We start from the raw sequence: 16,949 nt of genomic DNA, 5'->3' as shown, positions 1-16,949 counted from the left end.
TGAGTAAAATGGGTTCTTTCACACAGGAGTGAACACTGCAGAGCTTTCTTGATTTTTGAGGCAGCAGCTGCTAGCAGATGTTGAGTTTCTGCAGCTCTTACAGGTCTTGCATAACAAGCTATGATCTTCAGTAGTTCTTGGGGGGGAAAAAAAAGGCAAACTAACTAGTGACCTTCTGAAATATTCCATATAAAGCAGGAGTTGGCAGAGGATAGAGGAGCAGACCTGTTTGCAAGGTTGCTCTCAAGTATGAGGCAGAGTATTTGAGAGCTACTTGTTGAAATCTGTTTTTGTAAGGAAGTGTGGTGAGGACTAGGAATGTAGAGGAAAAATTAGTTGTTCTGTGTTCAAAGTCTCATTTTTCCCCTGTTCTCTGAAGTTTGTTGGTTTATATTCCTGCTCTGTTTCATCAACACAGAGATAGTTGCAAATACCTACCAGCCTGGATACCCCAGTTAGTGCTGATGATCCAAGAACTCAGAGAGACATGCTACAAAACAACTTCAGTGTTTTTTTTGATTAAATGACAGCCAGTAAGATTTAACAGCCAGCAACCAGGATCCAAAGTTAGCTAGTCTGGGCTTCTGTGCATATAATACACGTTCTGGCATACTATATGTGTCATCCAGTATGTGTTTTGAGAAGCAAGCATCTATATAGGTTTTATAATAGGTTTCTGTAAATATTGGCCCATCCACCCATCAGGTACTTAAAACTGATATGCTGGCAGTGCACGATGAAGAAAGGATATATGATCATCTGCACATGTGGCTTGTTTTGGCTCATGTCTGCTTGTTTTACTGACCTGGCAACTTCAGTGTTCGTACATCCACGACAGTCTGCAGCAGCTGAGAGTTCTTCTCTTAGTTTTGTTAGTGATGTTGAAATGATTATGCTATTTATGTTGAATTAGGCACAGACACACAGAACACCTCTGAAATCACCTCATATTCAAGTTTGTTCTGTGTTTGGAGAAGTGACTTGATAGCCATTTGCAACTCAAATAAATGGAATGGGGTCTGGAAGTTGAAGGAACAGTCTTTTCATCTCTGTTAACTTCACAGTCTTTGTGGTTTTGTATATTATGTGAGGCTGGTGTACCTACTAGCAGTGTAAACCTAGAAGACAGGGGCCATATGTTTTCAGCTGCAGTGGTGCATGTAGGGAAAACTCCAGCAAAACTCAAAATAAATTCAATGTTTTTCCATTCAGGAAACAGATGAATGTCTAATGGCAGTGTTTGGGTGCTGTTGATCATACCATTATGTATTTTTAAAAACACAGCTAGCTTCATGGTTATTGAGAAGTATTTGCTGAAATTATAAACTTTATATAGGTTCCCCATTTGTTAGGCTCTATTTTAAGGACCAGTGTGAAATATCTGCATCATAATTCCCATTTTTCACTACCCATAGGTATTTGTATGTACTATAACTAAACTTCTTGCAGCTTTTTTTCTAATTCAGAGGCTTTACACAGGGTTGTGAGCATTTTGCTCACTTAGTGCATAAATTATCTCACTGTGCTGTGCTACTAAGAGAGCTGTCTGTTTGGTGCTGAGTAGGAGTGGTGATCAGAGTGATGCCTTCTCATTCCTCCCATCTGAGCAGTTAGTTACTTGGCAGAACAAAATGTTTTGAAGGTTTTTATAGGTGAGACTGGCCATGATCTTGAGGATTATGTAATTTTTCAATGGACACTTAAAAACAGCTTAAAATGCTGGAAGATCTTTTCATGTAGGCCATGCCATTCTCAAAGCTGCCCTTTCTGCTGCAGGTCTCCAGCAGTTCTGGTTTAATTTTACACTTTACAACATCAACTGTTCTGTGGTTCTCTGGTCATCTGTATTCATTTAGATTTTTTCTTTCAATGGAGTGTTAATGGCTGATGTCCAATTTGAAGGGAAAAGCTTTCAAAATGTCCAACAACAGAAAAACACTTCTCATGTGTGCATTAGGCAGTCATACATGATTTCAAAATGTGCAGGGGGAACAGTAAATACCTGATGTCCTTAAAATTTGGATTCTTAATATTTAAGCTATAGAACAATATTCCTTTAGTGTGTGGGGGGTTTTTTTGTTATCTGGAAGGAGCTGAACAATACAAGATGTAAGAGAAAGGTTTATGCAAGAAAATATTACTACTTTTAAATTATTTTAAAATTCCTAGTCCCACTTAGAAAAGGAAGGTAAAACTCTGCTTGGGTTCCATGAGGTAAGAAATGAGCAGAGTCAATGTTATATGAATTTCTAGAAGTATGACATATACTTAAGCATTTAAGAGTTTAATTTTAAATATATTCTGTAGTCTTAATACATTTTTGTAAGTAACAACAAACTGTATACAATTTTCACCATAGTGCTGTAAGATATTGTTTAAAATGTTAAATATTTTTGGTATAATTCAGTTCTCTGTATGCAGTTTCTTCCTGTGTATATTCCTTCAGAAGAAGAAAGAAAAAATCCAGTGTTATATGCCAATAATGTCAGACGTGTAATGGCAGAGTAAGTATGTTGTAATACTGAATAAAAATAGATGTGTGATTTTAAGTTTAGAGTGAAGAAATCATGTCACAAAATCAAGTTGGTGTGGTTGTTTGCCTACAAAGAACTTTGTAGTGTGCAGGAGTGTCTGCAAGACCTTTTACATAGCTGTTGCTTTCTCTTCTGAGGAGGCCAGGGAGCCACAAATACAGCAAGAACTGTAGGAGTTGATGGGTTTGGGATATTTTTTTCTTGGTTGGTTGTTTTTGGGGTTTTTTTAACATGCCTTCATATAACAAGCCAGTTCTGCTTGCTCCAGTGGGTATTTAGTCTTTTGGGGGAAGGGTGCGGTTGAACCTTAGGAAGATAATGTAACTGAATTTTGTGCTATTGGGGTTGCATTTTAAGCTGTGACTATTTTAATGAGGTTAAGAATAGTTTCATGTACTCATTGTTAGCCTGTGGCTATTTCAAATAGTAAAGTGCAGGAAAGCCACTTTCATTAGAAATAGAGGACTGATACAATGCAAATTAATTGAAGTTAATGTGATGACACTTAAAACACTTCTCTGTAGGGTATAATAAAGGCAACATTTAATACTTTCACTCTTCTGTTGCATTTTTTATTAACATCTTCTGCATTCTTTTTTTTGTCCTTTCAGTAAATCTTCCATTAGTCAGTAGATAACTCTTTTGCATATTTACAGCAAACTCTCAGGCCTGTGATAACTAATAAGTCTTGAGAGGTTTATGAATCTTCCTAACCCTGATTTCGAAAGAACTTGTGAAATCTTAATTTCCTTTGTGTAACTTCTCTTCCGTTTCCAAGTTTTGGATTTAAGCCAAAGGCCAGTCTGTAGGTAGTGCCTGAGAATTCTTCTCTGACTGAACCCAAGTCTGTGAGTTTCCTTAAGGTTGTTGGGATGATAATATAGCAATAGATCCATTGTACAAAAGGACATTTCTCAAAAGAGAAAAGAACAAAAGGACCTATTTGAATCATCTTGTCTTAGAGTCAAAAATCTTTGAGGCACTGACCTCAAAGACTTTTGTTGTTAATTAAAGACAATCACCAGTCAAGTATTGTCCTCAGACTTTGTGTAGAAGGCCGGGTTACTAAACCTTCATTCTGAACTCTGCTCCAATCAGATAACAGGGATTGTGTGCTATAAGGAGAAATTTTGAAAGCCTGCAAAAGTTTACAACAGCTGCCATGTCACAAGCCGTCCTTTTAAGTGCACTTAGGAGGGAAGACATGATTTTGTTTCTCCCTCCCACCCCTGAAGAATTAGGCATTTGGGGTAACAGAAGAGGGAAGCAGATCTAAAGGGAAGACTGTCAGAATGAGAGATGTCAAAAAAGACTTACTTTGGGATGAAGCACGGGCTGTAGATGCTGTGTTGTTGTGAATAGGAAAATAAATGTGTTTGGGTATCAAAGTTTTGAAATTAAAATGCAGATGAGAATGAAACAGAATGTTGATGCCTGGATACCAGGCATAACTCTAGACCAGTTAACATAAACATAGTTAAAAATTATTTACTTCTGACCACTTCCAGATGCCTTCTTGTGGCAGTTCTCCAGACTTTCCCAGTTTATTCACGCAGCTTTTGGTACAGGAGATTACAGCTCAAATGCTGTCAGACTGTTCTGGAGCTGTAGCAGTTGCAACTCAAGTACCTCAGGTGCTGTTTGGTGCTGGCATTGCACTCTGCATTGCTGGGTAAAGGACAATATTACTGCTTCATCTAGATTTGTCTTGCTTTTCTTGAGGATTGAGTCAGTGGCAATGTAGCATCTTGTTGTCATGAGGTCATTTCAGGATCTATTTAGATGTCTGCTTACCCCTCCTCCCCATCATATTTCTCTGGCAGAAGAGTGTAATCCTACTGGATATTTTACAGCATCAAAGGTGGCAGTCCCAGGTAATAATGTATTCGTGAGTCTAGAACCAGTGTTGTGCAAACCTTGTGTCTTGCTCCTGGTTTCAGGAGGAGTCAGTGGAAGTTGCTGAGTGCAGCAATAGGTACAGTTGCCACTCCTGAAATTGTTTGCCTTCACAATAGTCTTGATTTGTGAATGGCTTCTATTTAGCATTGAACAAAGCATTTGACAAGATTTCTGTATCTTATGCTGCTTCTTCTTGTTGACTCTCTGAAGAATTCTTGGTTTACCCGTATTTGACTAGCTTTTCTGTGGGCAGCCACAGATGTGAGTGATGGTGGTCTCTAGATACTCCATTTCTATATATGTGAGCACAAACTATTTCATGAAGGAGATGCTGTCATTCACAGAATTTTGCTTCTTTAGGACATTAGTTTCTTGCATGTTTGCCCAAAAAGTGAAATCCAAAGTGTGCATGTGTTACCGGAACTGGAATTACTCACACAGGGTCACCACTGGCGCTGAACGTGCTTGCCATCCTTTGGGTCATTTTCTTAATTTGCACAAAAGGTATGTGCAGCATAGATTATTCTGCTGTTTATGGTCCCTACTTATCCCTTAATGATATGCTTCACATTTGGTATTCTCATACAACCCATTTTGAGTGAGTCTGTCTTGTTTGGTCTTTCTGGCCTTGTTCTGACTACTGCTCGGTTTAGTCCATGCCCATCTCACCCACAACGTGCTATCAGGAACTGTGTTTAGAGTCACTTCCAAATCACTGAAAATGTTGAGTGCTTTTAAATATGGCAACAGTCCAGGCTGGTAAAATCAATTAAAAAAATGTGGTGCTATCCTGAACTTTAATTCACTTCATGTTTTCTTTGTTGCTCTAACAAAGTTCTGAAACCACCCTGCTAGTAAGTCATGCCATGTAGGTAAATATTATATTGCCTTACTTTTGTATTACTTGAGCAAAATCATCATTTTGGTCTTCATGTGCACAAGCTATTATCATCTTTTGTTGATGGGGTAGGCAACATGGGTTGTTTTGGTCTGTTACTGAGTTCCACAGTTTCTTCTATATATTTTCTACTTGAGTGTCAGACTCTGGCCTGTGTTGTTTTTTTTAATCTTCAAATTAATAAGTAATAATTTACTGGAGTTATGGTAGTGTTGTAAAATTGTCAGCCACTTGAGACTTCAGTCCCAGCTTTTCCAGAATTATTAGGAACAAATCACTTGACCTTGCCATCACAAGTATTTATTTCTAAAAATTTCTCAGTGATAGAGGAAATATCTCTACCACTCTTAGAACATGGGGAAATACTTTTATTCATAAGACATGTTGTCTTAATTGTTTCCCAATGTAAATTATTTCACATGACAGATTTTTTTTTTCTTTTTTGCCTAATGGCAATTTTACTATCCTTAGCTAGTAGTTAGTTATGTTATTTTTATATATATTTTTTATGCTTTAAAAGGTTTCATTCTTCTTAGCTACATCAGTTGCAACTCTCTGTTTTTACCTCTCTGTGTTGTTTTGCTGCATCACAGTTCCTAATTTATTGATGGCTATTTAAAGAGTGATTTGTTTTGTGGTTTGTTTGGAGTATTTTCCCCTAAAGAAATATATTAGTTGCCTCTTTTCATTGTGGGGTTGTAGCCTTTTGCTGCTGTTCTTAAATGCCTAATTTTCATTAGCAACTTTATTCTGAAAGACATCTCATAGTTGTAATCCAAGTACTGTTTAAGGTATAGAATTCAGTTTGAAGGTAACTTTTGCTCCCACTTTGGGGGGGGGGGAAAGTTAGTTTGTTACCCTGCTATTTTTTAGGACTCAAATATGTTTGAAAGAAGTATGTTTGTAACTTAGCTTTTAGTAAGTTGCAAAAATTGATTTTGTACATAGGTGAGCTGATGGTATTGCAGGCAGCTGATGGTGGAAATCTGCACTGCAGGCTCTTTGTGCAAGGCCAAAGTAACCTCACCTGTAATTACAGATATAAGCTGATTAGATGATGATACACAAACACATAAGTCATTTACTAACATGCAAACACAGTTTGTTTTCCTTTTGTTTTAGTTTCTCTTAGAGACTATCTTCAAAACAGGGAAGAATATGTTTAGGTGGTACAATTTGGGAAAAAATGGAAGACAAAATATTGCAAATTTGTTAATTTTTTTGTATGTGGCACATGTTGAGACTGAAACTTGATGGAAACCAGACACCTTTGCCCCTTTGTGTTTCAAAACTGTAAGCACCTCAGAACTGAAGTTCTGTCAGTACTCCTGATTTTGAGCATTTTGTTTTCCCAGATCTTTCAAGTATTAAACTCGGCATTATAACAACATGTGTGGCACTGTCCAGGAGTTGTGAAGTTTCTTTTTTGGCAAGCCCAGAAAGGCAGACTCTTGTAGAAATACCAAGATACCATAGTACAGTTTGCATTTTTCTAATAACTTTGGTTTTCTTCCTCACTTACAGAAGCATTTAAAGACATGTTTTTATATTTGCAGTAGATACTGAAATTGATTGAAGTGCAGCATGTTAGACATGGAACTTGAAATATCTGTCTTCCTGATGTTTTCTCTGACAAGTGCTTGCCAGGATCACTTTCCCCATGTTGGAGCATGTCATACAATTAAAGCAGTGACTTATCAGCCTGACTTATGAGCATTACATTCTGCTTTTGAGAAGTGATTACTTTTATCCACCATGCTGGTGAAGGCAAAAAATATTACAGTAGTCTTCTGTGTCCATCTTCTCTTGTCATCTACACAGTCAAAATCAGGGTTTGTTTCTTTTCTTGCAGGCTCTGACAGCATCAGAATGTGGTCTTTGCCAATATACATGATAGAGTAATGCTGGTTGCTGAAGAGTAGCCTTGAGGATGTGAGTTTACAATAGCTTGCTGGTCTGTCTCATGGCCAGATATTGTATTCAGTGGCCTCCTGAATCTAACTTTGGAAAAACTGCTGTGCTCTGTGCCTGTGCTGACTGAAGTTCCGTGCGTGATTCTGCACAGGTACTGGTTGGATGCTCAGCATTCAGCTTTGAAATCCAAACTGGTTTTTTGGCATTTTTATACCATCAAAGGCATGAGCATCAGTGTAAGTGGAATTACTGTAGAGCTGGAGTTAACAAGCATCCATTTGAGGCATCCATGGTGAAGGGTCTGGAGAGTAAACCATGTGAGAAGTGACTGAGGGAGCTGGGGTTGTTTAGCCTGGAGAGGAGGCTCAGGGGGACCTTATTGCTCTCTACAACTGCCTGAAAGGAGGTTGTTCTAAGCTGTGGGTTGGCCTCTTCTCCGACACAACCAGTGATAGGATGAGAGGAAATGGCCTCAAACTGCTCCAGGAGAGGTTCAGGTTGAACATGAGGAAGAACTTCATCATGGAAAGTGTTGTTAAATATTGGAATGGGCTGCCCAGGGCGATGTTCAGGAAACAACTGGACATGGTGGCACCATGGTCTAGTTGAAAAAATAGTGATCAGTCAAAGGTTGGACTTGATGATCTCATAGGTCTTTTCCCACCTAAAAGATTCTGTGCATTGTTTGGTTTTCAGGCCATACACAAAAATGGAGATGAGATATACATTGTGTGCTCTGTTCATTTCTGTGAATACTGTGAGTGTGGCAGGTGGAGAACATAGTCACGGAACAGGGTTAACTGTGCAGCTTCTTGCCACATTTATTTTCTCAAGGAAGAAATAAATTTTTTAAAGTGAAGTAATACTTCATGACAGTCTGGTTTGAACTGGGTTTTGAATGCTGACAACACAAGGGGAACCTCCTTTGTTTTTTGCCCCTTGAAGATTTGTGATGGGCAAGTCTACAGGACCAACAATTGCAGGACCCATTTTCAAACACCACCAGGGAGAAATGTTGGCAGCTTCTTATTCTGTCTTAAAAATTAAACCATTATGAGATAATAGATTCCTGATGTGAACTTCAGACTCATGACTGGACCTTCTTTTGCTTGGAGAATGTCACATAGTAGTTGTCTGAGGAGAGAAAATGGACTACCTACTCTGGCCTTCCAAAACTAAATAGTTGACAGTTCTTCAGTTTGGGAAAGGGTGGAAAAAAAGTGGAGGGTTGTTTTGAAGGTCAGGAAAATCATGAGTGTTCTGGAAAAGCACAGTGAGGGAAGTCTTACTTTTCATAGCAGAAGAGATGGAAAGCACTCAACAGTAGATCAGCTGAAAGTAAACAGAGTAAGTCTTTAAAACATGCAAAATTGTGGCATTCATTAGCAGATAGATAAAATGACTTCATCAGAGCTGAGATTTACTGTAAAAAACCTGTGGTTAATTAGTGATTCTAAAACATAGTGGTACAAAAGGTCTCTGGTTCAGGAAGTTCCTGTACAGATGACTGCTAATAAGTGGAGTTACTTGTCCACTGTGTTTTGTATGTCTTTTTACTGAATATTGGATAGTGAAGAAAAATGCCAAATTAGATAGAATTCTAATGTTTTCAGCACCCTATAAAGCTTACAGTTGATATAAAGGGGTTTTTTTGAGCAGCCTGTGGAATATTCTCTTGATTAGTTCACAGTTCTGCTTATTAACAACATAAAACATTTTGAAAGTGTTTTTGTTGAGACGTAGGCTCAGAATGTCCCAATATTGCCTGTACTATTTTTCTCCCTTTGCATAATATTCCAGCAGTCACATTCTGTTTTATGTTTGGCATTTTGCTGCATAGTGGATTGGTATGCAGAAAATGAGGAAGTTAATAATTCATTTTATATTATGACTGCACAAATGTTAGATATAGAGAGCTGTTTGGTGTAAGACATCAGGATATAACAAGTACAACTGTTGTGTTTAACCAATTGGGTTTGCAGGAAAACTTTTGGGTTTTTGTTCCATTTGGGTTTATTATTTTCAAGTGACCCTCTGACTTTGAAATTTTATGTAGTGTGATATCATGACAGGTAAGTAGCCAGCATCGCAGGGAGGGCAGGGAAGGAGAAAGTCTTAAGGTATGTCAAGCCAGGCATTCATATCAGGCCATATAAATCTGCTGAACTTTTTCGAAGGCTGGGCTCACATTAACTGACTGCGAAAGCAGAGGTAGTTTGAAGAAAAGAGAGGGGAAGAATGCTTTCAAATGAAAATACGGGAAAAATTTTTATTTTTAGTTTATTAAATATACAGGATTGTACTTGTGATTTGCATCTCAAATGGAAATTATCTTTTTTCTTTTTCCTTTTTTTTCCAATTGAAGTAGAAAAAGATTGCCCTGGAGGGTAAGTTAAAATAGTTGATAAGTGGTTCTGTAGAAAATCCTGTGAGTTGCAGTTGTACCGAGGCCTTAGAGTGAACTCTAATATGCCAGGCTTTATTCTAAGAAATTAAAAAATTCACAAGTCTTAGCATAAATAATGAACTTCATATGTTCCCCAGCTTCAGTTTTATCAGCATTCTGAGCTGAAATCAAGGTCCTTAAAGCTGCTAGCCCTATACAGCTTGTGATTTTTCTTCTGAACTCGAGAGCCCCTTGAACTCTTATCTGGCCTCGGTTGATTCTGATTGAACTCTGCTTGGAGCAAAAGTGTTTCTTTCCTTCCTCATTTCTGATCTTTGTTATTGTGAAAGTCTGGAAGTATATGTACCTTGTTTTAAGTTCATTTGGTTTGATTTTTTGTTTGGTTGGGTTTGTTCTGTCCAGCAGCTGGAAAATTGCAGCAGGTGAATAAGAGAAGCTGCTTTTGTCTTTCTCAATCCCATTTTGTGTATGTGTTGACATTTAACATACATGTAGGTATTGTTGTGGGGATTTTCCTATACTGTTAGCTATGTAAGTCTGGACCAACTACCACCCCTTTTATAAGGGGTGCACAGTGCTATAAAAAGATGCAGGTTGTGCTTTCCCCTTGTGGTTTGGGTGAGTCTGAAATGACCTCTGGTTTTGTTTGGAATTTGTTTTGTATCTTACGTTTGGTTTTGATTTTTTGTTGGTTGTTTGCTTTGGGGGTTTTTTAATTCCTCTTTGGCTGGGCTCCTTCCAACATAATCAGGGACCATTATTTAGCAGTTATTTAAACCTGGCATTGGTGCTGGGCTGGCAGTCAGTCAGGCTTCAACCCTTCCCCCAGGCTGAGTGCCCTAATCTTTCCTAGTCGTCTTTCTTTTGATGCGTTGGAAACGTGTCTTGCTTTTGGTTTTAACAGGCTGTTGTTTCTTGCTTTGGCTTGTCACCTTATGGTTATGTTTTAACTTGTCCATCTTCTCTGTTTCCCTTGAGAGAACGCTTGAGTTTCTTTTGTTTCTTTAAAGTCTCTTTATTTTAATTGCCACCTTTAATCAGTTTCAATGACACTAATTTTTTTTTTTTTTTGTCCTTTCGGAATCTTATTTGTTGAGTGCCTTACCACTTCTCCTGATTCCCTAATATGTCCAACAGAGGAACACTTTACTCTTTTTTTAACTTACTTTTAACAAGCTTCCCTTTTTGCGTGTAGTTCCCCTGTGCTTCAGCTGATCGCCTCGAAGTTCCTGTATTTCTGTTACATGCTATACCTAGTGTGGCCTGGAGAACTGGTGGATTTTGGTGTAATGTGCTTGGCTGGGCAAGACCTTTGTTTATTGTCCCATTCTTTAATGGAACTGCTCTGCGTAGTACTGCCTGTAGCATGTCCTTGCTGGAGACAGTTGACGTGAAAGTCTGTAGGGACGATGGAGTGCACAGATGGTACGAAAGAGGGGAATAGGAAGTTACCTCAACTGGCAGGATGGACTCTGCTTCCTTTGTCCACTCCTTTTTCTTCTTTTGAGGAAAATTGATTTTGTATTGTAAAATACCAGGGATTTCATCTTGTATAATACAACGGTATATTGAATACTATAAAACAGAAGTCTTGACATGCTTGCAATGCCTGATCTCTAAGTCAGGTTGAACTTGGAAGTGGATTTAAATCCCCACAGCATGGAGGAGTTCTTCATCTGTATTTTACACACTTGTTGCTAGGTTAACCATAAGTCTATGGGATGAGGTAAGGTATCACAAGAATTTTGTCCATTCCATTAAGGTGATTTATTGGTTTACAAATACTGCTAGGACACTTCATAGGAGGAGTGGATTGCTGAAACAATAACAGATAAAGCAGAGAAAACTTTTGAGGAACTGGATTTAATTGCTTAGATCCTCAGTATGAGGCAATCTAATCTTCAACACTCTGCTTTTAAGATGACTTTCCTGTGTACCTGAATCATTTGGTTTAGTTGGCTTTGTCCTTTTGCTCCTTTCTCTTTGTTATTTTTCTTAGGAAGGGGGAGGCTATTCAGCCAGGATCACTACCTTTTATGTCCTTGTTTTGTGCATAAATGGCTTATAAATAATATCTGGGGTTTTTGCCATATTTGGTACTTTTGAGCTTGGCTATTTATTATTGAGGTGTTCTTCCTGATTGTTTGACTTTCTCAGCCTTAAAGAGAGAAACCCTGATCAGTACCTTTAAGGTTTAGTGCATGTCCTGTACATCAGAATTCCTGAAGTTTGATAATTAATTGGTGGACAGAAGAGAACTAGCTTATGTTATTTACCTTGGTATTCAAAGGCATTGGAATGAGATTCTGAGGAAGAGACTGTTTGACAGAAATTGTTTGTTGCATGAGAGAGAACTGCCATTACAGAACAAACTATTTATTATGAAGCACAGAATTGAATGCAGAGTTTTCATCAAAGCTGAAATTAGTGTGGCAGGCCTCGGGGTTTTGCATCAATCTTGCCATTAGTGTATATTAACTTCACATATGAAAAAGGTGGTTAGCAGTAAGGCAGACAAACTGTAGATGAAAAGAATAAAGCTAAGTCAATAAAAAAAACTTTGTGAAGATTTCATCAAACTAGAAAGGTCTGCATAAAGGAGATGATGCTCCTTACTACTCTAAGTAAAATCAAGTATAATAGAAAATGTGGCAGATGAGTAGCTTATATGGAGCAGTGTTGGCTTTCTAAATTGCTTCTTATGTTTGTACACTGAATTCTTAAAGGCCTTTTTCACACCAAAGTGTCTTTCTCTCAACTTTGCCACAGCAAATGCAGGGCAGCTGTAATATCAGGATTTCCATCAATTATCTTTTGGTGCTACAATTACTACAGAGCATCAAGTCAGAAGTAAAGCAAAAACCAATACTGAATTTTTTGGTGTATAAAGTCTTGGGATTATTTTTTTTTCTACTTTTCTTATGTCATACATTTCAAAATAACTAACTTGCTTGGAGTTTTAACTACACTTGCTTTTATGTTATGTTCTACCTGTTCTTTGTTGAGAAATGTTGCCTTTTTTTATAATATTAATATTAGCTACAGGTAATAGCTGTTCTGCTCATGTAATTGCACTAACACATTAATAAATCACAATAAAAATATTGGACACAATTGTTAATAAATGTGTTCTAGAGTAAAAATTTTGAAATCTTAGTTTTTCACTTCTGTGAAATGGATATGTCTATGAAAGTGTATGCACTGCCCAATTTTTGCCTTTTGTTCTTGCATATTTTCATGGACTCAGTCAAAGTAGATGTTCTGCAATGGATCGAGTACCCTATTTCATTTTCGCTATGTGAACTTTTATGAGCTCTATGGTTTTTCAGAATAGAGAGCATAATTGTTACAGGATTTCTTGCTGTGAAAAAGTGATTATTTTGTTTAGTCTTCTTAGATTGTCTTGTTTACAGTATTTCTTTGGTTTATTCAAGGGCATTGGGAGTTTCAGTGACAGACTACACATTTGAAGACTGTCAGCTGGCTTTGGCTGAAGGACAACTTCGTCTGCCTTCAGACACATGTCTTTTAGAATTTGCAAAGCTTGTGAGAAGCCTTGGGTGAGCATATACAATATTTATATGTAAGGTGCATCTATGTTTATATAGTTTTCCTGTCATGTAACAATATTGCTTTTATAAATAAATAAATATGGAATGTCATCATACAGTCAGGGAGACACCAGTATAAAATTAAACTAGTACTGTACTTCACTTGCAAGCAGCACCCCTGAATCCTAATGAGTAGAGTAGGTTGTAAAGTTCTTATTTTCTGTCTGACAAGTGAGCAGAGTGAGTCTGAATCGTTCATTCCTGACCTAGAAGATGCTTTCTGAAGAGGATCACAAATACTGTGGGATTCCTAATATTTGATACAGTTAAGAGTCAATTGCCTTTTCCTGTGACATCTGTGCAGGGAAAACAAGTGCTGCCAATAGCCATCTTGTGACTGGATTAACTTTGCAATAGTGAAGATAGAGGGGTCACCCTTTCCTGAGAAGCACAAGGTGGTAGTTGATCTTCTGAGCAGGTCACTGCCAGATGGACTTTCTAGTGGAGCTGTAGGTCAATGCATGCAGCGTGGATCCTCTCTTCTTTCTTCCCATAGCACCATTTCCTGTTGGCTTTACCTTTCAAAAAAGCCTCAGCAAACCTGAAAAACTCACCTAAACCAAATAGTAGAACTTGCTGCTGTTTTCCAATTTTTCTCCTGCTTCTCCAGTGATCATATTGAGCAACTATGAACTAAATGTACAAGCCTCATCCTATTAACTCTCAATACGCAAACACCCTTTTTCATTTTCTTGTCTCATCACCCGAAAGTACAGAGCACAGTTTAATGTTTCCATTGTGTATTTTATTTTCCTTCACCAATTTTTCCTTCATCTTCAGCTTGTGTACATAAATGAAAATGAAGAAGAGCAAGCTCTGTTGGAGAATAAGGAATGTAGGACAGCATGCATCATGAATTCAGATGACAAGCATATATTAAGCTATTGTCAGGTCCTTCATCTGAAAAGTATTCTGTTAGGATAGGAGAGACTTCTAAGGGAAAAGAAAGATTCTTACTTTGTTTCAAAGGCTCTGAATTTACAGTACTAAGGAATAAAAGCAAGTGAAACAAAACCAACCAACCACCCACGTCTCTTATTATGCAGTTGATAATCCTGGGATTCAGTTTAATCCTCTTGTTAAGTTGTCTGGCTTCTGTCTGCTCAATTTAAAGCTGTTCTTTGAAATTATGCTTCTCTAGGGTTTTGTTTTGGCCTCTGAAACAGTTACATGCATTTGTGAGTGAGGTTTGCTGCAGCACAGAAGTTCTCTCTGGTTTGAGCGATTAATCATCAGTGAACTATAATCCTCTCTGAATTTGGGCATGTGCCAATAAGAAGGATATTATGATGGTATTTTTCTGGCACAATTGGATGAAGATTGTAATGTGACTTCATCTCTAATGCATGTTTGATAATAATGTAGTCATTTTGCTGTTTATTCAAAGGTTTTGAGGCCAGGGAGGCATTAAGATCATCCACTTACATCCCTAAATAACTGGAACAGTAAATTTTATCCAATGGGTTTTTCATCCAGTCTTAGTACTTGTTTTTGAGCAATGATGTACCTTCGAGATAATGTCCAGTTTTAGAAGATTTCTATAGCAAGACAAATTCAGAGTTCTTTGTGGTTTAGATGTTTTGAAATCAACTTACACCTCAGTTTGCTACACTGAAGAGTTACTTCTGTGTACATTATGTGTCTACAGGATTCATTTTCATTGTCTGTAAAATTTGCTTAGTCTGTGCTCAGCTGGATGGGATCCAGTCCAGAATCCATGCAGGCATAGCAGAGAGTTCTCATGCTTCATCTAAGGAAGAGCTCAGGCTCTGTTAACAGAGTTGTACACCACACTCTGTGATAAAATGACTGCCTTATCAGTGAGATCAATTGATCATAGACTTGCCTTCTCAAATTGTGCATTCATTAGTCCTCAAGCAGTCGTGTTTCTCTTCAGTCTGATAATTTGTCTGACCAACAAGCTGACTGCTAAGCTATGTGCAGTCTATGTTATTGCTTTCATATTTTTTTTTCATACATTGCAAATCCTCTGCTTCATTTGATGATTTATTCTGTAATTAATTACCCCACTGTTTAAAGTGAATCTCTGTTTTTACTTGAACTGGATCTATTGCCATGTTCTGGACATTAAATCTTGTTTGGATTTTGTGCCTTACTAAGACCTCTTTGGGTATCTCCTCCTTCAGGAAGTGTTAATACAGTTAATTAAGTCTAGTCTCTGTCTTTTTATGAGACACTTCTTAGAAGTAGTATCTTGGTAGTTGCCTGCAAGGAGATCCTTGAGTTCTGATTTGAATTGATTTGCTCCTATTGTTTCAAGCTTCTGTTTGTTCTAATTCCCAATATTACTTCCTCAAGTTGACCGTGAGGATCCTTTTAGGCCATGCAGCTGTAGGCTACCAAGATCTGCAAGAACCTCATAGGCTGGTGCCTTTCTATTCTTGCTCAGCAGCCTTTACCATCCAGACTACAATGCAGAATTCTACTCTCTGTGTGTGCCTGAAATGGTGGTCCAGACTGTAGGCAGAACTTTGCATCCCCAGAGTAATAACCCTCACATCTAACTACCAGTGCTGTAACTTCAGAGTACTCAGAGGTCATCTATGACAAGGGAAAAAACCTCTGGAGGATGTTTACCATCTCTGTTTGTGATAAAAGCAATACTCTCCACTACAGGAGGTGATCATGGATCAGGCATGACAGCAAATACCAACCATGGCAGCCCCTGCTTTTGTGGATCAAGGCAGGGTGTGCCAAGAGTATTCAAGGTCAGTTTTGCAATTTTTCAATATATTTGCTCCATTATGGCAAGAAGTTGCACAGAAGTACATCAGCAAACATAAAACTGAATGTATTGTGCTTTTCTGGCTTAGGGCATGTTTTCCTGTGCTTGCAGTTTACAGTAGCTAGCTACAAGATCCAGCTGTTCTTTCAGCTCTCTGAGACACTAGAAGGTTTTTGCAGGTTCCCCGCATGCAAGAAATGAGCTCGTCTTCAAATAGTCAAATACAGCTAAAACTAGCTTACTTGCTAAAAATAGTGATAATTATGCTGTAAAATATTCTACCTTCAGGGATCTGTTTTTTCTGGTGAAGTGTGCTGTGAAGAATTTAATGTCCAGGGCTGTTAATCTTGAAAAATGTCCTTTCCATCTTCATGGACTCGGGAATACTTCTTGTTCCCTTTCTAATGTGCACTGACCTAAAAAATGAAGCAAAACACCACAACAGCAAATAATTTTATATATCATAAAGCCTAGATCCTGCATGGAAACTATTGAGCCAACAACCACAATTTCATGAGGAAAGACATTTGCTTTGGCTTTCTAGAATTTATGGTCTCCATTGGCTAAAAGTAACAACTGTAAAGGAATTGGGACATTCAAACCTTTTCACATTGGTTCAGAACTTATTATGAGATTTGTGCTTGGCTTCAGAAGACTTCAGTTGAGCAGCTTATGGTCATCAACATATTAATTACTTTCTGATTTTGAAGAGCTAGAGGGAAGTGAGCCCACCTTGGATTACCAGAAGCACAATGAAGTCACACTCAAGTTGAAACAGTTTGCCTCACTGATCCACATACTGCTTTTGAGATTGCCTCACATCTCTCTCTGTATTTATAAAACACAAACCACAAGATGTCTGTAAGATTTGTGGTGAGCCATGTTACTTCCCATACAAGGTTTTGCCTTCAAGCTTCTTTAGCTTTTCAAACTTAATTAC

At 38.0% G+C, this 16,949-nt stretch overlaps 1 protein-coding gene across 4 annotated transcripts in view; it reads left to right on the top strand.

Moving 5' to 3' along the window:
- LPCAT1 (lysophosphatidylcholine acyltransferase 1) overlaps positions 1 to 16,949 on the top strand; it is a 66,248-nt gene that overhangs the window by 29,692 nt on the left and 19,607 nt on the right. For all 4 annotated transcript variants that reach the window (XM_042048625.1, XM_042048626.1, XM_042048624.1 and 1 more), the window contains 2 exons: positions 2,422 to 2,504; positions 13,087 to 13,212. In XM_042048625.1, coding sequence (XP_041904559.1) covers positions 2,422 to 2,504; positions 13,087 to 13,212 — 209 coding nt within the window. The remainder of the gene's footprint in view (positions 1 to 2,421; positions 2,505 to 13,086; positions 13,213 to 16,949) is intronic.

This window comes from Corvus kubaryi, unplaced genomic scaffold (assembly GCF_017639235.1).
Source record: "Corvus kubaryi isolate FWS band 111438036 unplaced genomic scaffold, C.kubaryi_AGA036_p1.0 68, whole genome shotgun sequence".
Classification (NCBI taxonomy): domain Eukaryota; kingdom Metazoa; phylum Chordata; class Aves; order Passeriformes; family Corvidae; genus Corvus; species Corvus kubaryi.
The sequence above is the reverse complement of the archived record's forward strand: the minus strand, read 5'-3'. Positions and strand labels throughout refer to the sequence as shown.